The sequence below is a fragment of the Stenella coeruleoalba genome (assembly GCF_951394435.1).
Source record: "Stenella coeruleoalba genome assembly, chromosome: 11".
Lineage (NCBI taxonomy): Eukaryota > Metazoa > Chordata > Mammalia > Artiodactyla > Delphinidae > Stenella > Stenella coeruleoalba.
In genome coordinates, this window is record NC_137157.1 from 38,685,211 (window position 1) to 38,713,064 (window position 27,854).

The following is a 27,854-nucleotide window of genomic DNA, read 5'->3' on the forward strand; positions in this document are numbered from 1 at the left end:
ATAGAAGAGCTGACAAGGCAATCTTCAAATTCCTTTCTTTTATTTTAAGAACTGTATTCTGGAGTTTTTTAAGTGAATAGGAATTTTGTATTTTAGTGCTAAGAGTTCTCCAGCACCTAACACTGTCATTATTCAAAGCTCTGATTGGTGCATTTTAGGCATGTTACACTCACTTTCTATTTCTACAATATTTTTAGAGGAAATATTTTTAACCACACCTGGGTTCTATTACTATCCTAGTAATTGCTATTCAGAAAATTTGGTGTTACAGGCAGGTGGTTTCCTAATCACATTTTACCCATTTTTTATTTCTCAATATGATAAGCTGTAATGTAGTCTACTGGAAAATAAGAGAAGCTTAATTCTTCACTGCTGTATCTGCAGCATCTAGAACAATGCTTAACTCAGTACAGGTGCGTAATATTTCTGAAGGAATACTAATCCTGCTGCTGAGAAAAATTAGGTAAGTACATTAGTTCTTTGGAGACTCAGTACAGATGATCCCTCAAGTTCCATTCAATGCTAACCTTTTGTGACTTCTCTTATTTTGGCGCTAAATGTTCTAGAAAATAGTGGATGAGAATATTGTATTGTTTAGAAAAATATCAGTTGGTGAAGATTACAAATAGATGGCTCAAAAGACGTTAGTATTTGTTTCAAATCGCTCGCGCGCGCTCGGTGTCATACATGACAAAGTTCAAAAGCCTTTTTTATAATTATGATAAATTATGAAGTATTCTGAACATGTGATCTCAAAAGGTGGTTTAAATATGTCGTAATCGTCATTGTATCGCCAGTACCTGGAACCATGACTGGCTCAGAGTAAGTATTCACAAAATACCGGTTAAATCCATTGCGTGGTATTAACATTCCTTTTGAACTCTAGAAGCAGCTGGGTCTTTTATCCACCCCTAGAAAGCGATGGAGCAGGAACCAGAAATCCCTTAAAAGGTCAGGACCAGTAACAAGGCAGAGCTAAACTCCGGGGTAGTAGCAGACAGGATTAAAGCATTGAAAGAAGGGAAAGAGGACCCAAAATACGAGCGAGAGAAAACAAACAAACAACAAACACAAACACAACAAAGCAAGAAAAAATAAGCATAAGATGAAAGACGTTTCTACAGTGGAGGCTGGCAGAAAGCCACTGCAATTACTGCAGGTCAACCCTTGTCACAAGGCGGTCACCTTGGGCTGAGATCTGGCGTAACTACCAACAAATCCCTCGGCTGTACACACAGACCCTGCTTTTAAAAGGTTCTTAGCAAATTCATCTGAGTTCCTCAGAAAGGGAAATCACTAGCGCTTAATTCACGACCTATCTATCCTCCATTCTATTCAAATAACGCAGCCAATAGGAAAATCCTCCGCCCTGAGCAAACCACTCGGCAGAGCTGAGACAGCCCTGGAGGCAAGTCTGCCCCGAAGAGCCGCCATACAACACGACTGTTGGCCTGCGGAACCCCAGGAGCCCTCAGCAGGGCAGGACAACCTTCCTTCCCTGTCTCCGCCCTTCCAGGTTGGTCCCAGCCCCCGCTGCCCAGGCGGCCTGGACCACACCCGCTTCCCTCCGGTGGCCTAGCCTCCCCCGCCGCGGCTCGCGGGAGCGCTCTTCCTGGGGCGGGCACAGGCCCATAGCGCATGCGCACTGGCCGAAGGGCGCCTCCCTGCCCGGATCTCGCGAAGTTACGTTAGATTGGCCGCCGGTGACGGGTGGCCGGGCGGGGGGCGGGAGGGCTTCTGAAGTAGGAAGGGAGGTCCGTTCGGCCGGGCGCGCCGCCCCAGTGCTCTGTGGGATACTGGAAGTCTCGAGCGTCTCCTCCCGGTTCCCAGCCCTCTTCTGGCCAGCACTCATAGAAACAGTCACACACCCCCTGCCTCCCCTCTCTTCCCTCTCCGCCTCCCCTTTCCCCCCCTCGCGATAAGAAGACCCGGCGGCAGGAGAGGGGATGAAGATGGCGGACGCGAAGCAGAAGCGGAACGAGCAGCTGAAGCGCTGGATCGGCTCCGAGACGGACCTCGAGCCTCCCGTGGTGAAGCGCCAGAAGACCAAGGTGAAGTTCGATGATGGCGCCGTCTTCCTGGCTGCTTGCTCCAGCGGCGACACGGACGAGGTCCTCAAGCTGCTGCACCGCGGCGCTGATATCAATTACGCCAATGTGGACGGACTCACTGCCCTGCACCAGGTCTGTGCGCCCCGCCGCCGCTCTCCTGACCCTGCGGGTCCTCGTTAGCCTCCCGCCTGGGCCTCCCCTCGGCTCTTGGTCTCCTGAGGCTGGGGGCGGCGGGAGACTCCCTGCCGCGGGGTGAGGGGGCGGCTTCCCGCGAAGGAGGGAGGGAGAGAACTGGTAGAGGGAGGGCCCTAGGCTTGGGGCCCCCTTCAGACCAGTTGGTGGTGGAGTAAGGGAACCAGGAGATTTCCGGGGCAGAGGGGGAAAAGGACTGTGGTCCGCTTGGGGCCCCAGGGCCATTTGTGGACGTGTGTCTGGGATTTGGGGTCGAGATGGGGAGCGGTGTGGTGGAGTTGTGCCTGGGCCCCCGATGTCAGTGATGTCAGAGTCGGAGGACGGCGGATGCTGAAGAAAACTACGAACAAGAGGCATTGGGGACACTTGGGTAGAGGGACGTCTTTGGCTTGTTAGGAGGGCGTTGGATTTATTGTAGTTTTTAGGACTTGATTATAAATGATGATAATAGTAATCAAGCGCCCTAAGCCGAGTGCCCTGAGCAGACGGTTTCCTGTTTTCTCCTTTATTACTCTTGGTCACTGGGGAGGGGGAAACTGTAATTTAGCTGATCTGCACCGGCTGAAGGGGAGAAGGTGAAAGTGGGTAGCGTGAGGAAGCGTTCTAAAGGGCTTGCCCGCCGCGGGGCCGGAACGTACGAAAGAGCCTCTAACTCGGAGTAGCGTTTGCCGCAGTGTCAGAGATCCTTTGGCCCCAGGTCCAGGGGTGTACATTGGGGTTAAAAAGAGAAGAATAAATACGAGGCACTTTTTTCAGAGCCGGTTACCAAGCTCTCATTTTTCTTTTGGGGGGTGGGAAAAAAGAAAGCTGTTCACGAACTTTTCTCAAAATGGATGCTTTGTGCATGTTAAAGTTTTATAGTAGTCTGATTGGGATCTCTCAATGTTAGCCAAATAAGGAGAAACTATTGGCAATCCGGAGATAATGTTGCTTTGCCTTTAACAGGCCAAAAGCAACACAACCACTTAGAGTTCTTCTTAAAAAGCAATTTTTCAGTGATGGTAATAGGTGTCAAAACATAAACTCTTTCCATTTTATTAGTGGACAACTTGGAATTACTAGAAAACGACTTAACAGCAATAGCTTCCCCTTACAATGAAAAGACTTGTAAACTAACTCAAAGTTGCCTTGGTTATATGTGGAAGATGTTATATGTGGAAGACGTTGATTAATGCTGTGACAAAAACTTGTTTGGGAGGTTGAAACTTATGGTTTCATATTTCATGCATATTGCTGCTTTTTTAAAAGAGGTGTGTGGTGGCGTTTTTCCTTTTACTCCTTCCTGTTTAGTGAATGATGACTTTTAAATTTTATTTAATTGAATTCTCATATCAAACTTGGCTTATAGCCTTTGTTTACAAAGTTGACTGGATGAACTGTAATGACTGACAAATTGCAGGACAAATCTGGAATTTAGCGTGTGGCACCCAGTAAAAATATAGCATGGTCTTTAGCTCTTTATCTGTTCCATTAATTTAGAGTCTCTAATGTATAACAAACTTTTTATTTGGCTGAGGTTTATTTTAAGCTATAGCATAACTCTAGATTCTAAAAACATGGTGTTGAAATGAAAGAAACTTTCAGCATTAGAAATGATAATGTAATTATGTAGGATGACTCTTCAAATTTCTTTCAAGTGTAATTTACATGGTTTAGTATGGAATTGATTCAGAAAGACAGATTATTGTATGCTTGAGGTCAGGTTAAGGTTGCATAGTGGTTTATATCAGTATGTTTTATTAAAGTTGTCATATAGAAATGTAAAGTTATTACAGTTGTTGAGGAACCCAATTATATTGGCTTGGAGGAAGAGGAAAACTTCTAATATTTATATTCTTATTGGCTTAGGTAGAAAGAGAAAATACATCTAACAGGCTTCTTAGAGGTTTTTTTTTTTCCTCCTCTAAATTTGGACATGTTGCAAGAATTATCAGACTTATCAAAGTCTTCCTGATTAACTGAATTCAGTGGTTAGTTTGGCATTATTTAGGTGTTGTCTTTATTAGATATTTTGTTTTAGCTGACAAACACTTAAGCAGAAGTTGCCAAGTTTATGCATAATCATTTGCATAATTTCTTTTTGTAATTTATTTGCACATTCCTTAACTCAGTGAAGCCAAAGTCTTTAAAATATCAACCATTAAAATTTTTATTATGTTTTCTCCACCCTCATTTCTCGTTTATTGACTCTTGTACTTTTTTGCCATTGTGACAGAGAACAAGGAGTTCGCTTTCGGCAAATTCAGAACAACAGATAGTGAAAGGTGATAAAAGTTTTTAAAAAAAGAATCACAAAAAATTTTAACCTTAAAAATCTCTTGAATACTGATTGCTTTAAATACTTAAATTATAAAACCAAAATTGACCCATTGATTTGTTTAATAATCCTTGAATAATTTTTTTTAATTTAACCTCTTGAAAGCTCATAGAATAACCAGAATGTTTTTACCAGATTAATTATTGGTTAGTCTTTTGGAATATTCATTTCCATTTTTGGTTTTGATCCAGTGTCTTTTTTTTTCTTTTTTAAAGATTTTTTTAATGTGGACCTTTTTTTTTTTAAGTCTTTATTGAATTTGTTACAGTATTGCTTCTGTTTTATGTTTTTGTGGGTTTTTGGGGGGGGGTTTGGCCACAAGGCATGTGGGATCCTAGCTCCCCGACCGAGGATCAAACCCGCACCCCCTGCATTGGAAGGCAAAGTCTTAACCACTGGGCCGCCAGGGAAGTTGGATGGAGTGTCTTAAATTTCACTGTCAGGAGAAGAGTTTTAGGAACTTTACAACCCACAAATCCTCTTCTTAATCTAATATTTTACTTCCATTTTAATATAAACAGCTTATATTTAAAAGTTTCTTTAATTAGTTGAATGTTCTTTCTCATTAAAAGTTACGAAAGACAGTTTCCTTTTTTGTGTGTGTGTAAAAATAGGTCATTCATATAGGAGAAAAAGCAGTGTTTCTAGTCAAATTTCCTATCTTGGTCTCTAGAATAACCTCCCTTCCCCTAACCCCCTCCAGTAGCTAGAAAACAGTACTGAAGTTACGTTATAAACTTCTGATTTTCTAGAACTGAGGTCTAGAGTAGAATTTCATTTTTATCAGTGGGCAATAATCAGCTCTAATTTAAGAGCTACCTGGTAGAGTCTTAATACTATATGATCTGTATCTTTATTTCAGTATACTTTATAAAGGTTTTAGGAGAGTAATAATAGTTTTCTATAGAATACTTTATTGCTGATGCTTACTGATACTGGTGTGCATAAAATACAGGACTGAGATTTCTTCCAGCAGTTGTGAGTGTAGCCTTTTGATTTTACCTTAAAATCTTATCTGCTTCCTCTGCGCCTGTGACTTCCAAGTCAGTTTCCAGTTCTCACATTGCTGCAGAGCTCCAATCCCTCATTTCCATTTTTCTACTGATGACGAACTGTTGATTTAAAGTAAAATATTATTCAATATATTGTGATTTTATATTTAAAAATATATCTTCAAGTAGTGATGTAGTAAATAGAGGTCCACCCCCTTTGCCGTAGAATAGCAACTGTTTATTTACATCAATATCAGGAATTTCTTTAAATTCAACCCGAAATGAATATTTTTCTTTCTTCGCCAAACCTATTCTTCTCATCGATGCCTGTTTCTGATAATGATGTCATTAATCTCTAGATTAAGCTTTAAACATTTTAATTATTTTTACTCATCCCCTTGTCTACATATAGACACTCAGTCTTCATAACTGCCTTCACATCAGTTCTTTTTCTTGCTACTCTTATTATCAATCTAGGTCATACCTTTATTATTTTTATCCCTAGAGTAAAGTAATAGCCTAATTGCTTTCCCTTCCTCTTCTCTCCCTGGTCCAGTCTAGCATTCATACTGCTATCACATTAATCTTTTAACAATATCATTTCAGTCATGTCACTCCTCTCCATAAATTCAGATTTAAAGTGTTTCACCATTTAGGTTAGACCTGATATATCCCCACTGTGTTATATCCTTTACTCTTTTTACTTCCATGCCTATGGCCTTGCTTTTTCCACCACTAGAATATACTCCCTCCCTCTTTGCCAATCAAAATCTTGGTCATTATTCAGGGTTCAACCCAGTTGTCCTCCAGAAAGGATCTTTCTGTCCTTTGAATTTGTATAATAACTATGTCACTGGAGAGACTCTCCTCTGGGGTGCTCATTTTACCTTACATTTTGCCTCTTTGCTGCTGTTAAAATGCTTCTTACTGAGTAGTGTGTGTTTTTAAGTTTGTCTTTCCTGGCTGACTCTAAGGACCCAATCTTCCACATTTTTGTATTTCCAGAGCCTGGCACACAGTAGGCGCTCACTAAAGATTTATTGAATTTTATCTTTTACCTCGTATCATAGATAGGAAGTTTTATAGTCATTTGTATGTTGTAAGATAAATCATTAAAACATTCACACCCAGCTACTTAGAGTACAGTTCTTGCACATGGTAGAACTTGTTGTGGATCTTCTGTGCAGATATTTTTAATGTCTTGAGATTTTAAAAATTTTTTAATATTAACCTCCTTCCCATTAAAAAAATTCTGAACCAGTTTAACTATTGATTAAGAGATAGAAAAATATTCACTCGAGTCATCAATTAATTTGCTACCTTCTTTATAAAGGTCTGAACTAGGTCCTATAGAGGAATACAGAATACAAAAAAATTCTGAACCGGTTTAACTGTTGATTAAGAGATAGAAAAATATTCACTCGAGTCATCAGTTAATTTGCTACCTTCTTTATAAAGGTCTGAACTAGGTCCTATAGAGGAATACAGAGAGTAGAATTAAATCCATGTTCTTTGCTATTATAATTTTAAAATAAAGTTTTCCTTTTGATTTTCAATAGATACAGACTTGCAGGTAAGTTTAATATTACATCCCTTTGCTCTTAAAATACAAATTTTATCTACTTCTGAGGGAGCCATTTGAAGCTTCTTTGAGGAATATGTGACTCCCCTCTTGTCAGTAAAAGGAATACTTTTGTTGAGTTTTTTCTCAAGTGCTTAATCTTCTCAGCCAAGCCATTTTCACTGAATCATAATCTGAAATGTAACTCTCTTTTAAAAAGTATTCTAATGGGGCTACTTAAAGTGTTTTCCAACCAAAAGGAAAAGAGACTGGAAGCAGCTGATATTGAGTCTCTTGTTAGAGAATAGTGTAATTGCTGTATATGAGAAATCTCTTTAAAACTGAATGTAGAGTTTATAATTGTTTCCTTTTTTTTTTTTGGTGGGGGATATTAAGATCTTGGAAGAATCTGTTGGATACCTTATAACTAATATTAAAACCTCTGTTTAAAAAATATACAGTATAAGTTATTTTCTCTACATAATCTTATTTAAATGGCTGATGGCTCTTCAAACTTTTTATTGAAATCATCCTAACCATAAAAAACAAACAGAACAAACCTAAACAAAATTTCTAACCCCAAACTGGCCCCTCACTAGCCATAAATGGGGTATTCTGGTAGGGCACCAGTGCCCACAGTGCTGTTGTTATAATGCCTTCTCTGCAGTTGATACCTCTGTGCTTCCTGGCAACAGTTTTGTGGTCTGACTTTGAAGTGTCGTAACCAAGACCATCTTTCATGTACTTCAGCTACAGTGTGATTGCAAGCTGTGACTGAGCACTTTCTAGTATAGCCAGGTAGAAACATTAGATGGAATAGAGGAAAAATTTTTTTCATTATGTTTGTTATCACATTTTACAATACTGTTCACATAAGAGGTGTACTTTAAAAACTGTCTAGTTAGATAATTTAAAAAATATAACTATTTAGAAACCTTTGGAGGGAGGCAAAATATAGAACATTATTTTGTTACTGCTGTAACATGTTACTTCTTGACACTTCCCAAAGTTGCTATTTTCTTTGCCTTTCTGCCTGCCAAAAATGATGATTTTCACCCCACTTTTCTTTTGAAAGTTTGTGAGGTTCCACAGGGGTTGGCAAATGGAGTATTGGCATTTTGGTATATCTCTTTGAAAGGTCGAAGACCTCCAACAGTCATTTTTGAGTTTCTTCTAAATAAGGGTTGGATATGTAGTAGCCATGCCTTATCCCAGTGTTATATTGAAGAAAGGAATTGGCTGGTGAACATTTGCTGAGGATTTGCTACATGTGAAACATTATGTTAGATAGTTTTATAACCAATATCTCATTTAATTCTCACAGTGTCCCTTTTTTCTTGCTCAGTGTTACCAAGATAATAAGTGGCAGAGCTGGATTCTGACACAGGTTTATGTGATTCCAGAGCCCAAATTTAACACTATGCTACATGTCTTTTAAGTCTGAAGAAGAAAGTATTCTTAAATCTTCCAGTAATTATGGTTGATGATTAGTAGTTGGAAGTTCTTCCATGTTAATCAGTAGAGAATCAAATGAAACACATACACATAGATCTAATTATATTCTTCATCTGCTGTTGTTTGGCTAGTCAAAACTTTTAAGAGCTTTCTATGGTAATTGAAATGCAGTAATGCCATATTTAAATTAATCTCTAAATCTGTCCTAAACTTTAGGAACTGCCAGGATTTTTTTTTTTTTTTTTTTTTGCGGTACGCGGGCCTCTCACTGTTGTGGCCTCTCGCGTTGCGGAGCACAGCCTCCGGATGTGCAGGCTCCGCGGCATGTGGGATCCTCCCAGACCGGGGCACGAACCCGTGTCCCCTGCATCGGCAGGCAGACTCTCAACCACTGCGCCACCAGGGAAGCCCCCCAAGATTACTTTTGACTGACCATTATGTGCATAATATTTGATCAGGTGCTTTCGGTAGTTACAAAGGAAGTTACAACAGCAACAGAACTCTTTTTTTAAGGACAGGGTTTACTTAGTCTTTAAACATCTTCATTTTTCTTTATCTTAATAACAATTTATATTAATGCTTTAGGCATTTTTACATACTCATTTACAGTAAATGCTTTATACATTCACAGACTTAACTTTTTCAATGAAAAGATATAAATTATAGGTAAACTCATATCACTGATAGTGAAAGAAGGAAGGCAAGCAAGCAAGCAAACTCCAGCTTGTCACCACCATTTAGCTTAATCTTCTGAAATTTACTTTCTGTACAATGATTATTATTATTTATAATTAGGACTTGAGACATTACATGAAATGCTAGTAAAGTTACCTGAATTAAATTTAAATTCTGAATTAGTAAAACAAACTTTTTAATATTTATCATGTTTGATTTTAATTGGAAGCCTTTTGTTAGTAGGAATATCCAAGTCATAAGAATATTCCATTCCTTAAATCATTTTGCAGAATTTAGCCAAATTATATTTCAAGTCACCTTAGAAAAGGCAATAGAATTTTTTTTCTTAGTGGTAGTAAGTGAGAGCACCATCTGAAATGTGATTTACTTGTTGCCTATGAAATCATTGGTTCTCAGAATTGTACATTTCATGGACCAATGAAATGGTTTCTGTTTTTTGTTCTTTGTTTTAATTATGATGACTAAAAGAGGAGAACCTAATTTTTATGTTGTCATGTTAGGGCGTTAAAAACAAACAACTTGGTAACCTTCTACCATCATCATTTCATAAAAGGAAGAATACTTTAACAAGAAGAAAAGGATATAGTATCCAAATAAAGGACAGTGGAGCCTCATATATTAGTCTATAAGATTATTGCTATATTGACAACAGATGTTCTTGATGCTCTTCCATGAAGTAGAGTAGTTAAGTGTGAGCAGATTTCAAAACTTTATACCCTGTGTTCTCCATTTGGTAGGATATGAGAGAGTGCAGGTGGTGGCAGGCCATATCATCAGGATGAAAGTGCCTGATCCCTGATCACTCAGTAAGAAGTGGAAAAAGAATTTACCTGAAGAGATTCAGGAGATTGGTGAAAGCTTTCTTGAGGAACCACTGGTTTCATATTTATATTTCCATAAGCCTCTGCATATGTAATCTTTCTCTGGAATGCATTTCCCAGCTTATTTGTATTAAGACACAGCTCAAAGCATAAAGTGTGGACTTGCTTGACCACGGGGGTGCACAGTAATTCTTTCACTTACTATTTAAACCCTAAGTTTGGCACTTACACACTACCTGCTATTGTTAGTATATCTTATCTCCAGACAGAGTAGTGAATTCCTTCAAGTGGGGACTTTGATTCATTTTTCTTTAAATCCCCTTTGGTATCTGCATTTTATTTTAGCAGGTGCACAGTAGATGTTTGTTGATTTTTTAAAAAATGAGCACAATGTAAACTAATCTTGTGAAGAGCAGAGTTCATAGAGAATAAAATGATGACAGTTTGGGTAAATATAACAACCAGCAAACATTAAAATGTTCTAATTAAAAAGTGTATACCAATAACTTACTTTATGATAATTATAATGTAAAGGTAACCATTATTACAGTCAAATTTAGCAGGATCTTAGATTTTTTTTTGAAATGGAATGTGTTCCTGATTACCAATACAAGTAGAATTTTGCTCAGTTTATGTAACATACTTTAAAAATGAATTTCTTTAAACAAATCATCCAGTATTGGCTTAGAAGAGGAATCCCTAGCATGTCATTAGAAGCTAATTCATATTTTCTAATGATCTTAATCATATTTTTTTCCTAAATAACACTTTCACTATGGATCCCTGTATGTCACTATTTTTCTGACCTTGTTAGTATTTTGGTTGTTTAGCTTTTCATTGTTATGCTGGCTAACCATAAAAAGACAAAGTTGAGCTCTGTGTTACTGCCCTAAGTGTGCTTGCTTGACTTGAATGCTCTTTCATGGGTGGAGACATTCCACATTGTCATGTGTTATATAGGCATTTCTGAAATGACATTCAGTAGAAACCATGGAAAGAAATGAAGGCATTCCTCAGCTGTCACCTTTTCAGTAATCTATTTAAATGCGTTATGTGCACTGAGTGAGATATTCTGCAGGGAGAGCTTCAGTGACTAAAAAGCGTTACTTTAATTTGATTATTAACTCATATGAACTGAAAATTGCATGTTTTACATATTTAACATGTTTCCTAACGAAAAAAATCATAAGGTTGTAGAAAGTTTGTACCATTTTCTTGAATACTTGGAGAAATTTTGTGACTTGATACCGTTTAGAAGTTAACCACATGGGAAAGTATATTTTCCTGGATTAACTGTTAAAACACACACACACACACATCAATTACCTTTACTTTGTAGTAAACAAACTAAAGTGTATACATTTTATTAGCCTTCAAAATTATATTTTAGATGGTTCTAAATATTAATCCAATATTTGTACTTTTCCTTGGAACATTTCTGGAACTTTTCTGTCGGAGCTTCAGTTCCAGCAGGTTCTTTTGAATATCCTCTGTGTTGAGTTGAGTTTGTGCTATTGTTTTTTTTCTTTCAGGAAAGTTTGTAAATTTTGAAAATGATAGTCACTAGAGACATGTCGGGTGAAAATAGTAGATGCTGGGTAATCATGGTTAATAAATACTATCAGTGATTAAATGATATTTTCTAAAAAGCTTTTTCTTAATTGGAACATGATTATAAAGAGTCCAGCTTGGATTTTAGTCAACTCTTTTTACATTGCTTGGACTTGAGAGTATGCTTCAGAATTTCTTTATGATTAACTTAGTGCACTCTTCGTTTGTGTTCTGAATTTTGCGTGAAACAAGTCAACAGCTTATATAGCTTGTGAATTGAACCATGGTCTTTTTTTGTGTTTTCCACAAAAGATTTTGATGCTGCTGTTGCCAGATCATGACACCGTATTTCATTAAGAGCTGTTGTTTTTCTCAAAGATAAGTTAATTTGTACAGTTTTTATTAAAAGATTAAAACAGATGACATGTTCAACAGTTTATATCCTTTCCAAGTACATGGAATGATGTGCATAAAAATTTTGCCTAATATTCAAGTTTTTTCCCTTTTAAAATGTCTATTGCTATTTAACTTTTAGCCATCTTTAAAAAAAAGCACTAAAATGTCTTTAAATTTCTGATTTTCTCAATGTGGTATACATGAAAATGCCTCAAGTAATTATTAGGCCTTCAGTGCCTTCTATTCTTGCTTTTTGTCTTCACCATCTCCTTTTTAATTTTAAACATGGCTTACTTTCAAGTTTGTTTATTGTTCTATATGTATTTTATCCCAAACAGAAATTGAAGAAGAATAATTATTTAAGTAATTAAAGCATGATAGAAAAATATAAAAAAAGAAAATAAATGCTATTCAGATTTTCAGGCATGGAGCTAGCTAGCCCCATTTAAAACTTTAATAGACTCTCTTTATCCATCTCTATCCAATATATAATTTTCTAAAAGTGAGTTTATATTTAATTTTCTGGTTTATAACCTACTTTCTAAATTACACATTTTTAGAAATATTACTGTGTTAATGAATATTGGGTCCGCTGTGTGAGTTTGTGTGTACGTGTGAGTACGTGTGTACATCCTAAAATTTATTTTCCCAGTTGTCTGATGATGAATATTTAGTATATTTTCAATTTCTCATGATTGGTGGATATTACACTATGTATATCTTTGCTTACTCATGATATTGTATTGTTCAGATTGTTTATCTTAGAGATTTCACCTGCAATTTTATATGTTTTGCCCAAGATAACATGATAACATGCTGTTTTAATGCTTGTTATGCAAAAGATATTTTCAGTAAAGTCTCTAGTATATTTAATATAGAAGACTAACCTTGAAAGTACTCCGGCTGACACACATGTTACATTCATAATGTGATGATGTCATCTCCCTTCTCTGAGGCACCCATAGAAAAATCTGTTTTACTCTGTGTGTTAAGAAAATTTGTAAGTTGTTTGAAATATTAAACAATATTTGTATTTGCAGGTAAATGTTGCTATTATTTGTTTCAATTAGTGATTAACTCATTCATGAACAAATATATAAATCATTATTTATCATATGCCTGGCATAAGGTCCCTGTGTGCATGTAGTGTGTAATCTAGAGGAGGTGGCAGTGGGTGTTAGAATAGATCTAGGGTAAGATGAAATTTTTTACTAGGAGGACTTAACCTAGAATGTCAGGGTAGACATCCCTGCGAAAGCTATGTTTAAGTTACAGGAACTTAAGAGATGTCTTGAGTCTTTCATGACTCTGTTCCCTCCTGTTTGTCTTCTGAATGCTCCTGTTCAGTTTCTTTTTCTGATCTGTTTCTTTCTTAAAGAAGAATGTTCCAAAGTTCTCTGTGTCTCTATTTTTTCTTTTCCATATCATTCATTCTTAGAGTTTCAACTGTTCTCTTTTTATATGATCTGTTCTCCTTTTTGTATAATCTACATCTTATTTTTGATGTCGTCAGTCTTCCACTTACTAAACTACAATTTCAGGGTCTTCTTGTGTTTACTCCTTCCGCTTCCAATATACAATCAATAACTCCTATCATGCACACCTGAAAAAGAAATACTCCCAAACCCATACTACTTTTTTATATATTCACTTAACAGAATTAAAGGCCTACTTTGTGTCATACACTATTAAGTACTGGGGGGGATATGCTTTTAAACAAAAGAGATATCAACGCTACCTTCATGGAGTTTAGAGTAAAATTGCTTAGCCATCAGGAAAGTGCAAATCAAAACCGTAATGAGGTACTACTTCACACCTAATGGAATGGCTATAATAAAAACAACAGATAATAACAAGTGTTGATTAGGGTATGGAGAAATTCCATCCCTCATACACTGCTGGTGGTAATGTAAAGTGGTGCAACCATTTTCAACCACTTTCAAAACAGTCTGGCAGTTCCTCAAAAGGTTAAACATAGAGTTGCCGTATAACCTAGCAGTCCTACTCCTAGGTGTATACTCAAGAGAACTGAAAACACATGCCCACACAAAAACGTGTATGTTAATGTTTATAGCATCATTATCAAAATAGCCAGAAAGTGGGAACAACACAAAATATGCTGATGAATAAATAAAATGTGGTATGTTTTGTTACGGAAATCAGTGGAATGTTATTTGGCAATAAAAAGAAACTAAGTACTGATACTTGGTGCAACATAGATGAATCTTAAATACATTATGCTACGTGAAAGACACCAGTCACAAAAGACCACATATTGTAGGATTCCATTTATATGAAATGTTCAGAATAGTTAAGTCTATAGAGACAGAAGATAGATTAATGGTTGCCAAGGGCTGGAGGTATTGAGGGGAAATGGGGAGTGACTGCTAATTGGTATAGCATTTCTTTTTAGGTTGATAAAAATGTTACAAAATTAATTGTGGTGATGGTTGCACAACTCTGGATATACCAAAACCTTTTAATTATATACTTGGAATGGGTTATTATGTAATGTGTGAATTAATTTACAATAGGCTGTTGTATTTTTAAAGAATGAAATTAGGTATTTATCAGCGTTCACCACAAAAAATTGAGGCACTGGCAGAGGCTTGGTATTCATCTCTGTAGTTATGATGACAAAGACGACAGCCAGTCATTGTCCCTGCCCTAACACAGCTTGCAGTGTATTAGGGTATATAGATAAACATAAGGAAATTATACATTTATGTCAGTTATGTGTAATGATATGTAATGGTTATAGTACAAAGTGGTGTGGAAGTTGATGAAGGCACATCTCACCTTGATTTGGGGAAGGGGAAGGCTTCCTGGAGAAAGTTATTATTTAAGCTGCTGCGTGATGAATAAAAGTTAACCAAAGTTGTAAGGGAGGGAAGGGTATTGGAAACTATTTCAGAGAGAGGGAACAGTATGTGCAAAGAGCTGGAGGTGTATGGAAGTGTTGAAGGATTTTAATCAGGTTAAATGAGACAAATTTTCTCTTTAAGAAAAATCACTTTGGCTGCAGCGTGGAGAATGCAACTGAAAAGAAGACAAGACTGGAGGCAGGGAGGCTAGTTCAGGAACTTGAGGAGTCTAAGAGAGATGAACTAGCTTAGTGGAGGTGAAGTTGGTAAATAGTAGATGAACTCAGGACATATTTAAGAAATAGAATTGGTAGGAATTGGAAGGGGTTTGAAGTGAGGGAATAGAGGCAAAGATGTGGGTGTGCTTGGTTTCCAGTTTGGATGACTAGGTGAATGGAGTGCTTTTCACAGGATGTGTTCATTCAGTAAATACTTTGTGCTTACTGTATAGGTCAGGAGCAGAGTATATTTGAATGCTATTGGGGGAGACAGGCAGTAAGCAAGAAATTACAATCAACTGTGAAGTATGCTAAAGGACATATAGGATATTGAGGAGAGGTGGCCTACTTATAAATAATATATAAAAATCTTGTTTGGAGAGTGTTTTGTCTTGGAGTTAGCCTGTTTTCTTAGATCTATTTGAATACCAAATAGAAAAGAATTTACGAGGCTACAGGAAAACCACAGGATAAGGATTCATGATTAGAGTTTTTAGGGCTTTGGTGAACTGTCCAAAAATACATGCAAAGTTTTGTGTTTGATTTCCTTTGCCTTTCACTTCAGAAGAATTAATTAAGAACTTTTAAGTAAGATCAGATTTATTTTTATGATATTGTGGAGGAGGGCAGAGTGTGTCTTTTTAGGGATATGGGGATGTGGAGAGGTAGAGCACAGAACTGTTGGGAGAGCAATAAAGGAGTGGTAGCTGTAACAGTCTAAAAGTCTTTCATTGCCTGAAATAATGCTCTGTGAAAATAAGGTCATAGGTTAAAATGAGAGGTGAGAGTACATTTCTCAGAACATGTTGGATTTTGCTAAGAATTGTACAGTTAAAGAATTCATTCAGGGCTTCCCTGGTGGTGCAGTGGTTGAGAGTCTGCATGCCGATGCAGGGGACACGGGTTCGTGCCCTGGTCCGGGAAGATCCCACATGCCGCAGAGCAGCTAGGCCCATGAGCCATGGCTGCTGAGCCTGCGTGTCTGGAGCCTGTGCTCCGCAACGGGAGAGGCCACAACAGTGAGAGGCCCGGGTAAAAAAAAAAAAAGAATTCATTCAACAGTCTCTGGCAATTCCTTGGTGGTCCAGTGGTTAGGACTCTGGGCTTCCATTGTGGTGGGCACGGGTTTGATCTGTGGTCGGGGAACTAAGCTCCTGCAAGCCGCACAGTGCAACCAAAAAAAAAAATCCTCTAACTTTTTTCGGTTTCTAAATTTAGTAAGCTGTGTTTTCAGGGAAAATAAAGGTAAAATATTAGCTTTAACTAAAAAACTTATACATTGATATATTTTTTCTTTTTTGCTCAAAATATTACTAGAGTTGCTTTGAGTATTTGTGACTTTTTTGCATATTTTAATGTTTTTTTAAAGTTGCACAGGTAATGAGAAAAGTAGCAGTTCTATAAAAAGGTTGTGTGGGTTATTTTGACCTTGAGCAAGCATCATTGGGTTTGTTTTAGCTTAAGTGAAATAGGAAATGGTTATTATATATTTTTTTGTACTCTCATAGTTCTTTATTTGTTTGTTTATTCATTTGTTGTTTTTCCCCCCACTAGAAGGTAACCTCAGTGAAGGCAGGACCTTGTCTGTCTTGCTGACTGTATCCTCAGAGCCTATGACAGTACCGTAGTAGGGGTGTATAGACATTTAATGAGTGAACACTAAGTGACGTCTCTCCATCAGTCTGAGAAACTTAGAGATGATTATGTTGGTATCATTAATCATGATTATGTATGCACCCAAGATGCACTTTTACTATTTACTTTACAACTTCTGGTAACTGTTAACATCAATCTAATTTATATTCCTCCCAGTCATCTCCCTCCCTTGCACAAATTTACTGACTCTCCAGTATGTGCTTTAAAAAACAATATGCTTTTATTACTGCCAGCCGGAGTGGCCTGCATGGGGTGGTGGGTGCGCCGGGCTCAGGGTATGTGTGGACTGTGAGGGGTAGATGATAATTGGGAGGCTGAAGGAAAGGGAGTGGGGCTGGAGGCCAGGCCCAAAGACTCCTCTGATTTACTTCTGGGAAGAGGTAGACTTAATAAATGAGTCATGGCAAGCTATGGCCAGGCCGCCAAAAAGATTAAGAAATTCTTGGAAATCTAGCTGCCCATCAGAGTTGAGGTTCAGTTTCTTCATCATGCGGTCAAGGACACCAGGGTACTTCTGGTTCTTTGTGAAGGCACCCAGCTCTGTATTCATGAAGATAAGGAACTTGGCCTTGGAGAGTTTGCTGTTGTTACTGTCCCTTCCAGCATGCTTTTGGAAAACAGCAATTAGAGACTCGATGCACCGTTCAGTCTCTGTAGGGCTGAATATTTTTGCTATGTCGGAGAGGAGCAAGGCACGGGGCTGCGAGTGGGGAGTGGCGCGGTGAGCCTGGTTACTATATATATTAAACCTTAATTCAAAATTACTGTGGCATTTTTTCCGCTTTTTAACCCACCCTTGACATTTAAAGCCAGTCTTATTGGGGAGTGGGGGGAGATTATGTGTATGTTTGTTTTATGTGTGAAATGGACTGATGATACGTAAATTGTTCCCTGTAAAATTACACTTAAGTGTCAGAAAGTTAGTTGCAAGACAGTATGTGTGATGTGATTCCATTTGGGGGGAAATGTTGTTTGCATAGAAAAAAATCTGGGGAAATTACCCCAACTATTAATGGTTATGGATATTCTGGATTATGTCATCTTTGAATCTTTTACAACAAGCAGAAAAAAGTGATGAAGATGAATCTGAACTGGAGAAAAATGCCTGAATGGCTACTTCCAGTAATGTATTCAGGATTAAATATAGAGACATTGACATAATGAATGTTAGTTTGCTAGTCTTTGTCCACTCAAGGAAGCTGGTGTTTTAAATATTTATTTCTATATTATGCCTATCTTTTCTCTGAACCTTTTATTTCATAATGAAAGATTGATTGTCATTATGATGTACACCTTGGGAGAGTTTTACAAGTAAGAAAATGAATTAGGGGTTTAGTTGGATGTATTTTGAAGCTTTTGGCAAGTAGACTACCAAGAAAAGATAAGCATAATTTCCAAAAAAGCAGATAGTTTTGAGGAATAAAGGGATTTTAAAAGATAGAAGAGCAATTTTTATACAGTGAGCTCTTTTGACTTGTTTTATATGAATATGAAAATGATGAATTTAATGATGAATATCTGTTTTAAGAATGAATTGAAAAAATGGCCTCAAATCTCTAAGAATAGAATCAGGAATGGTGAAGCTTAGAGTTATGTGAATTTTGTGAAAATATTTTTGAAGACAGTGAAAAGAGGGCTTTTAAGAGTTGTGAAATGGAGCAAGACTAGGAAGAAGGAAATAACTGATGGCATAGCCCTTAATTTACATGTACATTTGTTAAAAATGGTCTTCTGGGGCTTCCCTGGCAGCGCAGTGGCTGAGAGTCTGCCTGCCGATGCAGGGGACGCAGGTTCGTGCCCCGGTCCGGGAGGATCCCACATGCTGCGGAGCGGCTGGGCCGTGAGCCATGGCCGCTGGGCCGTGAGCCATGGCCACTGAGCCTGCACGGTGAGAGGTGAGAGGCCCGCGTACCGCAAACAAAAAAAAAATCTGCAAAATGTAAAACAATGCACAAAAAATGCATTGTTTTACATTTTGCAGATTTTTTTTTTGTTTGCGGTACGCGGGCCTCTCACCGTTGCAGCCTCTCCCGGTGCGGAGCGCAGGCTCAGCGGCCATGGCTCACGGGCCCTGCCGCTCCGCGGCATGTGGGATCCTCCCAGACCGGAGCACGAACCCGTGTCCCCTGCATCGGCAGGTGGACTCTCAACCACTGCGCCACCAGGGAAGCCCCTGCAGATTTTAATGTCTTGCTTAATAGATGATAAATGGATTCTCGTAACTATTTCTGCACATAGTCTGTTGTGATTTCACATATTTAGCTTCTGAAAAATTCCACCATACACTTGTGAGAGAATGAGAGTATTAACCTTGCCAGACTTCCTGTAAGGGTTTCAGAGAACCTCTGAGCTAAATAAGTGAAGGGATATACAATACCATGCTCATGGTTTGGAAGATTTTCTATTATAAAGAAGTTAATTCCAAACCAATCACAGATTCAACACAAGCTGAACCAAAATCCTAGTTGTGTGTGTGTGTGTGTGTGTGTGTGTGAAAAATGACAATCTGATATATAAATGAAAAAGGCCAGATATAGCCAGGTTAATCTTTAAGAACAAAAAGGTGAGAGGGGAGGGACAGATTGGGAGTTTGGGATTGACATGTACACACTGCTATATTTAAAATAGGTCATCGACAAGGACCCTACTGTACAGCACAGGGAACTCTGCTCAATACTGTATAAAAACCTAAATGGGAAAAGAATTTGAAAAAGAATAGATACATGTATATATATATAACTGAATCTCTTTGCTGTACACCTGAAACTAACAAACATTGTTAATCAACCCTACTCTGATATAAAATAAAAATTTAAAAAAAGAACAGAAAGGTGAGAGGACTTATTTACTCTGATGGAAAATAAATGGAACTCAGCCAACCTATCCATATGGAAAAAGAGTTGACACCCTATACTTTGCACGATACACAAAGATCAATTTGAGATGGATTGTAGATCTAAATGTGAAATATATAATAATAGATATTGAAGAAGGTAACATATGAAGATATCTTTATAAACTTCAGGTAGGGAAAATATGTTTAAACAGGACACAAAAATCATTAACCATAAAAGAAAAGACTGATTAACTGGAGTGCATTAAAATGAAGAATTTCTGTCCCTCAAAAGATAGCATTAAGAGAAGTAAGCTTCAAAATGGGAAGATATTTGTCTCACATACAGTTGACATAGGGCTTACATTCAGGGGTGTGTATGTGTGTGTATGTATGTATTAAACTACAAATGAGTAAGAAAAAATCCACAATCAGGCACATCACAAAAGGAAATATTCAAATGGTGATAAATGTTCACCATTAATATTCAAATGTTATTAAATGACAAAAACTTATTCAGTATCGTTCATCAGAGAAATGCAAGTTAAGATCACAGTAAGGTGTTAGTACATATCCACCAGAATGGCTAAAATTTAAAAGACTGATAATACTAAATGCTGAGAAGGATGTGGAGAAACAAGAATTCTTATACACTGCTGGTATAAGAAGTATGTGAGATTTCAAATGAATTCAAATATTTTTAAAAGTTATCTCTTTTGCTAGGTTAGACATGTATAATACCAATGGAAACATTTACTCTGGATTACTACATCTTTTTTAATAAATTTTTTTTAATTAAAAATTTTTTTTTAATATTTGGCTGCCTTGGGTCTTCGTTGCTGCACCTGGGCTTTCTCTAGTTGTGGCGAGCAGGGGCTACTCTTGGTTGTGGTGCATGGGCTTCTCATTGTGGTGGCTTTTCTTGTTGTGGAACACGGGCTCTAGGCGTGCAGGCTTCAGTAGTTGTGGCACGTGGGCTCTAGAGCACAGGCTCAGTAGTTGTGGCACATGGGCTTAGTTGCTCCGCAGCATGTGGGATCTTCCCGGACAAGGGATTGAACTCGTGTCCCCTGCATTGGCAGGTGGATTCTTAACCACTGTGCCACCAGGGAAGTCTCTGGATTACTACATCTTTTAAAGCTGAAATTTCACAAGAGACTGCTGAGGCTCCTTATTAAACTGATTCATTATAAAACTGTTAGAATTTATATTTGTAGAGGGCAGAGATTCTCTTATACTGATTAGTTGGTGATTGAACTATGAGTATTTCATGAATTTAACAATGTTTGTTGAGTTCTTTGTATGTGCCAGGCTTGGTACTAGGAGCTAAGGAATACAGACAAACTTTTGTTCACATTAATCGAATGATCAATCAGTGTTGAGTCTTTTGAAGGAAAAGCATAAAATATTGTATATGTCAAATATATTTCATTTAAAAATACATAATAAAGGGAACGAAAGGTTTTGAGAGTTTGGATGGGATCTCTGTGGAAGTGATGGTTGAACTGAAAGCTGAAGGATGAATTGGTATGACTTGGTAAAGTTGGTAGAGGGTGGAGGGGTGGAATCTTGAGGAATAGGTTCTGGACAAAGGAAACAACATATAAAAGCCCTTCATAGGAAGGAGGGAGGGAGCAAGGCCCAAGGAAGAACCCAGTGGAAGTGTGACCAGAGCACACTGATGAGAAGAATGGTACCACAAGAGGTATAGAGAGGTAGGTCGAGGTCAGATCTAGTAGGACCCAGTAAGTCCTATTAAATCCATTTCATACTGAGAGCTCTAGAAATGCATTGGAGATATTTAATTGCCTTAATATAATGAGATTTGCATTTTTAAGAGACAACTGCTGCCTATAGAAAAGATTGAGGTGTGGGGGAGGAGGGAAGAGGGAGTTCTACCAGGAGGCCAATTCCAGAGGCTATTGCAGTAGTTCAGACAACAGATCTTTCCTCAGATGGCTCTTCAGTTGAACACTGGTATTTTACAAGATGTTAAAAGGTATTCTAGGTGGGGGAGGGTGTAAGAATTCTGTGGTTTGTATGTTTGAGATGATTCATAAAACGAAGGTAAGGTAGAATTTTTCACAGTCTTCAAAATGTGCTGAAGGAGGCGAGTGAGGAAGGAGCTGAACCCAGGTGATGGAAATGCAATCAGGGTTTTGGGCCTAAAGGAGGTTTAGTTTTAGGAAATGGAGAATAGCCTGTGAAGGAAGATTGGGAGGATGCATGGTGGCAAGCCCAGAAGTATAGACTTGGTGTATAAATTGGTAAAGAATATAACACTGGGGGCTTCCCTGGTGGCGCAGTGGCTGAGAGTCTGCCTGCCAATGCAGGGGACACGGGTTCGTGCCCCGGTCCGGGAAGATCCCACATGCCGCGGAGCGGCTGGGCCCCTGAGCGGCTGGGCCCCTGAGCCATGGCTGCTGGGCCTGCGTGTCCGGAGCCTGTGCTCCGCAACCAGAGAGGCCACAACAGTGAGAGGCCCGCGTACTGCAAAAAAAAAAAAAAAAAACACTGGAGTGAATGAATTAAGGTCTATTGGAGGAAATTTATTTGATAGTTATGGAAAATAGCAGCTTGGAAGCCATTTCAGTAGTTCAGCTCAGAGATGAAAATATTCCTTCCAGTCTCCCTTTGATTTTATTTGATACTGTAGGTTTCCTATTTACCAAGAAAGAGTTGGGTTTTGGATCAGTATTTTATCATTTTTATCTTTAGAATTCTTTGCTAATGTTACAAAGTGATTTTTTTTTTTTTTTTTTTTTTTGCGGTACACGGGCCTCTCACTGTTGTGGCCTCTCCCATTGCGGGGCACAGGCTCCGGACGCGCAGGCTCAGCGGCCATGGCTCACGGGCCCAGCCGCTCCGCGGCATGTGGGATCCTCCCGGACCGGGGCACGAACCCGTGTCCCCTGCATCGGCAGGCGGACTCTCAACCGCTGCGCCACCAGGGAAGCCCACAAAGTGATTTTTATTAGACGTTGTAAGAAGTTAGGAATTGATGCATTTTTTACTGCTTTCCAAGTCAGTAATATTAACTTTCTTAGCCACTAGCTACATTTTCTGTTGTAATAGAGTTGCATATACTGGATACTAAATTGAGAAATTTTTAAATAATTTGAACTGATAGTATTCAGCTTTGTACAATGACTAACCCTCAAAATTGGAGGGTTGTTTTTTTATTCATATGTTCTAATGCATTAACTCTCATATGTTCTAATGCATTAACTCTCTTTTTTTAGGAGTGGAATTCATAGTGGAGTAAACAAGATTTAAAGTATTTTAATTTTGTGTAGCTCTTAGATCAGAAAAAAATTTTTTAGGACAAAGTAATTAATGGATATTATATTTTGAAATATACCTTGAAGGTTCATTTTAATTGTTGTCATAGTTATTCCATCCAGTTCTGTTTGAGTTGGGTCTTTTAGACTAACTCACATAGGCCCTTTTCTCACCCAATAAGCTCCTCTCTCCTTTAGTCCCACCCAAATGATAAATATGATTTGTTGTCAGTTTACAAAATGATTCCTCCCCTTTTTATTGTGAAAATGATATGACATTAAACAGAGGCCATGGTTAGGGCATAGAACTTTTAGTTTGTAACAGGTTCTTATAAAAAGTGTGGGAATTCACATCTCTCCATCTTCAGAGGGACTGATCTCATGGGAGTAATAAATAGTAAACATAAATAATAATGTTTAACTATATAATAAACACTGTTTTAGGCAGTTGTATTGTCTCACAACAATCATATGAGGTAATTATTTTTCTTTTATACCAATGAAGAAAATGAGATGCAGTTGTGACTCCAAAGTCACAGCAAAGCTTATACATTGCAGAACTGGGAGTTGGATCTGGGTAGTTTGACTCAACATTATTCTCATAAACACTGTGTTATAGTGCCTCTGGGCTACTTGAATCACCAGATTCTACCTCTCTTGGTATCCTAAAGAATCCCTGGAGCTAATTATAGTTCAGTAGATAGGCTAGAGCAGATCTGGTAGATCAGTTATCTAAAGTGTACCAGTGGGGTATGCCAAGAAGCTCCGTTTATATAGCCAGGGAACACCAAGGTTTGCTTTTGCCAGCTAATATTCTCTACTGTCCCAGAGCTTGCTGTTTATGATTGTAGGTGCTATTAGACAAGAATTGTAGGGCCCTGACTGACAAGTGGTATAGTTAATTTTTGAATTATCAGTCCTTGGTTCTAAATAACTTTACCTGAAATATAGTAACTGAACATATAATGACTAAAGCGTAACACAGAACTAACAGGTCACTGGTTTATATTAGTATTTTATGATTCTGTTAAGTTAAGATGTTCCTTTTGTCAAGACATCATGTAAAAAACCTCATTAAATGCTTTTGTCTCATTTTCAATTTACATGAATGGGATCATATACCTGCTTTTCTGCTAGCTTCTGCTCTTCTATTAAGTCATTTTTTCCATTACTAAAAGCTTGTTTGTTTTCACTGGATAATCTGATTCCAAGTTTAGAACTTCTGCGTTTTACAGAACTGTGGATGACAGGGAGGTAAAAAACAAAAAGACTACAAGAAAAGCCGTTACTAGTTTCATTAGAAAATTCAAAGGCATCTGTTGTTTTCTGTTATTAACTGTTGTCTTCCTATTTTGGAATAAAAGTAAAACTAGGCCCTAGTTTAGGTATGGCAGTTATCATTGATACTTACAGTACCACAAGCATTATGCTCTTTGAAGATTTGGAATAGTTAAATACAGTGCTTTGGATCATCATCCTGTTTTAAATTGAAGTAAATTTTAGGAAAGATTCTACTCTTTACTCTGCAAGACACTGTAAAATTTAACATTGTTTAAAGAAAGCTTTATATAGGAGAAATGAATTATGAGTTAGTATCCTAACTAAACATTTCCAGTCCCAGAGACCCATTTATATGAAGAAGCCTTCTATTCTTTCAGATATTTACTGTAGCAAGTAGTCTGATTGCTCCTGAGGCTAATAGTGGAGATCACTCCCTTTAAAATGCTATGAACCCTTATTAACCAATACACCATAGAGTATAGCAGTCTTCCAATTTTTAAAGAAAATAGATTTATTTTTATATACAGTAATAAAATGAGGTTAAGTCTGCCATTAGTGAAAGTAGACAGTAGTAGAATAAAGGTGCTTGCTCTATTTACCAATTTCTTGTTTTCATCTCCTCCCAAGGAAATATTCTATACTTTAAAATTTTTATTGTAAACTTGATGATCTTTTTTGTTAGTACAGGCTGAGTATCTTTGGACACTCATAATTTTTCCCTCCAATTTTGAAGGTAAATTTTATGTTGTTAGCTGTCTTTGAAAGCTAAAGTATGTTTATCATAAATGAAGAATCATGAGCAATGAGTTCCAATAGAACTAAGAAAAGCATTAGGACTTGTCTTAATTTCTTAGGGTAATTGGGAAGTTTATCAAAAGGCATTTTACTTCTCTTTGTTATCTTTTTCACAAGGGCTGCCTTCTAGATGGCAGCTACACTCCTCCAACCTGCCTCTCTCCTGTACTAATATACTTTAGAGACCTTGAGTGAGAGGAGCCAGAGAATTATTTTAACCTATATTTACATATTAATGAAATACATTTTAAAATTGAATTATGCATGAATAAAAATAAACTTAGATCATTTATGAAGTATAATCAGTCTTATATACAATAAGCAATGAAAAGCCATCTGATTTTTTCTATTGATATTTGCTAAATGTTCACTTTTTTTAGTTTTTTTTCTTTTTAATTTTGTTATACATAAGCCCTATAGAGAACTTGGAAATACTGAAAAAAGAAGAAAACAGAGAGAGAGAGAGAAAAGGAAAAAAAAGGTAGTCCCTTTACTCTATGTTAATGAATTTCCTTGCAGTCCCTCTACCTTGCATAGGTGTATGTCTGTGTTTGTGTGTATTTTTTATATACTCTGAATTGTACTGTTGATACATTCCAGCACTCAACTGTTGTTACCATTAGTGTATATTATTAAGCTCTAGTGGTGCTATCTTTAGATTAGTGGGCTTTTCAATTTTATTTTGTTAGAATATGTACATAGAAATTTGCAGAATGACCTGTAAAAATTGTTTGATGGGTTTTAAGTATACCAAGCAGGAATATAATAGCTGTAGTAAAACATGAATAGAATTAGTGAAGAAAGATTATTTTGGTAACATGGCAGCTGGAAGAAAGATTAGCCAAGCCATCTGTGAATTGAATTACAGCATAACGTGTTAAAGTGGATTTTCAAACATGAATTTTTGCTATTTTAGGTTTTGGAAATGTTGTTGTATTTGTGTTTAAACTTGGGTGGTCTTGGTATTCACTTCAAGTAAAGTGAAGATGCTTCAATGTGTCTTGAAGAATTAAACAATAGTTCTTTTTTCACCTTGCTTTCTGCTTTACATCTATACCACACTTTTTATTTGGCCCTTTTAAGTATCTAGAGCTATTTGCCTTTCAAAAAGCTGAGTATGAAGCAAGTGAAGTCTGCAGATATTTTCAAGTTTATTAAACAGCCAATTGCTTAATAAAATGTTATATTGTAGAGTGGTGTAGGTTTTGAAAAAATAGAGAGCTAGTAAAATATAGAAGGAAGAACTTCTACAATTGGAGTCCTTTCCCCTTCAGAGTCTGCTAAGTAAGGATAATAATATTCTGTAGCAGGGTTCTGGGAAGATGAAATGAGGTAATGTAAATGAAAGTACCTAGTACAGCCTTTCCTACCAAAGGGGAAAGGGAGCTAATATTTGCATAACTGCTGTTTCAGACCTTTCGCTAGGTGTTGGAGGACAAATAGAAAGTACCTGCCTTTGAGTTTATATCTAATTGTGGGTCCATAATGAATGTATCTGTTATGACTTTAGTCATTTAGAACATTTACTCTGTTTAATTAAGCACTACATATAAATGGAATCATTTTATTCTTTCTAGCAGAATTGGGACGAAAGGGAAGAACTTTTACATAAAGGTACTTTCCTGCTTGTAGATGATATACACCAGCAGATTTTCAGGGGAGAAAATCTAATGTGTGGGTGGAAAGGCAGAGTTACTGAGTAGAGGAGAAAGTGTGTCAGCTAGACAGTAATAGTTGTGTAGTGTGGTTTCACACACATTCTTTTGAAGAGCTGTGAATTCATGATCGTATTTATATTTACCTTCATTTTCTTGAAGGATTAACTGTAATAGCAAAAAGGATAAAATACAGCATATACACATGAAACTGGAAAACAAGATATGGACTTAAATTATCAAGGTCCAGTGGACATAAATTATCAAGGTCCACACTGTGGTATTTAGAATAATACAAAAATTTAAGTTCTGCTTGACTGATACTTTGGTAGAACCGGTTAAAAATTACTTTATAAGGTTAACAGCATGGAAGCAAAGCTTTCAAAAAAAGAGTAAGTTACTTTAAAAGTTCAACCTCCATATTTTACCTCTGAAAGCTGTCTTTTTTAAAATAAATTTATTTTTTATTTTATTTATTTTTGACTGTGTTGGGTCTTCGTTACTGTGCGCGGGCTTTCTCTAGTTGTGGCGAGGGGGGCTCCTCTTCGTTGTGGTGCGTGGGCTTCTCGTCGTGGGGGCTTCTCTTGTTGTGGAGCATGGGCTCTAGGCGGCAGGCTTCAGTAGTTTTGGCTTGTGGGCTCTAGAGCGCAGGCTCAGTAGTTGTGGCACACAGGCTTAGTTGCTCCGCAGTATGTGAGATCTTCCCGGACCAGGGATTGAACCCGTGTCCCCTGCATTGGCAGGTGGATTCTTAACCACTGCGCCACCAGGGAAGCCCCGAAAACTGTTTTTTTTGTATCAGGTAAATAAATGCTTGTTGAATTGAATTTTATAATTTAGAATAAGAATCTCATACTTCTTTTTTTTTTCAATTTAGGAATCAAAGATTTCAAAAACCTAGCATTTGCTAGAAAAATTGGACCAGCTGTGAGGATTAGATGAAATACTATATAAAAATGATGTATAAAATGCAATACTAATAAAAGGGCTTAAGAGGAAATGTCAGTGTTTCTAAACATTGGTATTGATATTATCAGTAACAGCTGAAGCTCAGAGGAAATGTGTTTTTCGATAGAGAACACTAATTATAGACTTGAAATCCACTTTGAATTTTATATCTCTCTTAGAGGAATTATCATGAGTATAAAGTAGATGACACTCTATCTAAGTTGAACAAAGTTGTTAGGGAAAAAGATCCCAAATCTAACTAGACCTATCAGGATCAGCTGACTTTTGTAG

General features: G+C 37.5%; 1 protein-coding gene across 7 annotated transcripts in view; it reads left to right on the plus strand.

Moving 5' to 3' along the window:
- Positions 1-1,258: 1,258 nt before the first annotated feature.
- PPP1R12A (protein phosphatase 1 regulatory subunit 12A) overlaps positions 1,259-27,854 on the plus strand; it is a 150,685-nt gene continuing 124,089 nt past the window's right edge. For 5 of the 7 annotated variants that reach the window (XM_079936686.1, XM_079936685.1, XM_079936683.1 and 2 more), the window contains exon 1: positions 1,540-2,183. In XM_079936686.1, coding sequence (XP_079792812.1) covers positions 1,947-2,183 — 237 coding nt within the window. In that variant the 5' untranslated portion in view covers positions 1,540-1,946. Of the gene's footprint in view, positions 1,517-1,539; positions 2,184-17,407; positions 17,492-27,854 lie in introns of those variants that run through there. The other 2 variants (XM_079936684.1, XM_079936688.1) reach the window with 2 other exon arrangements.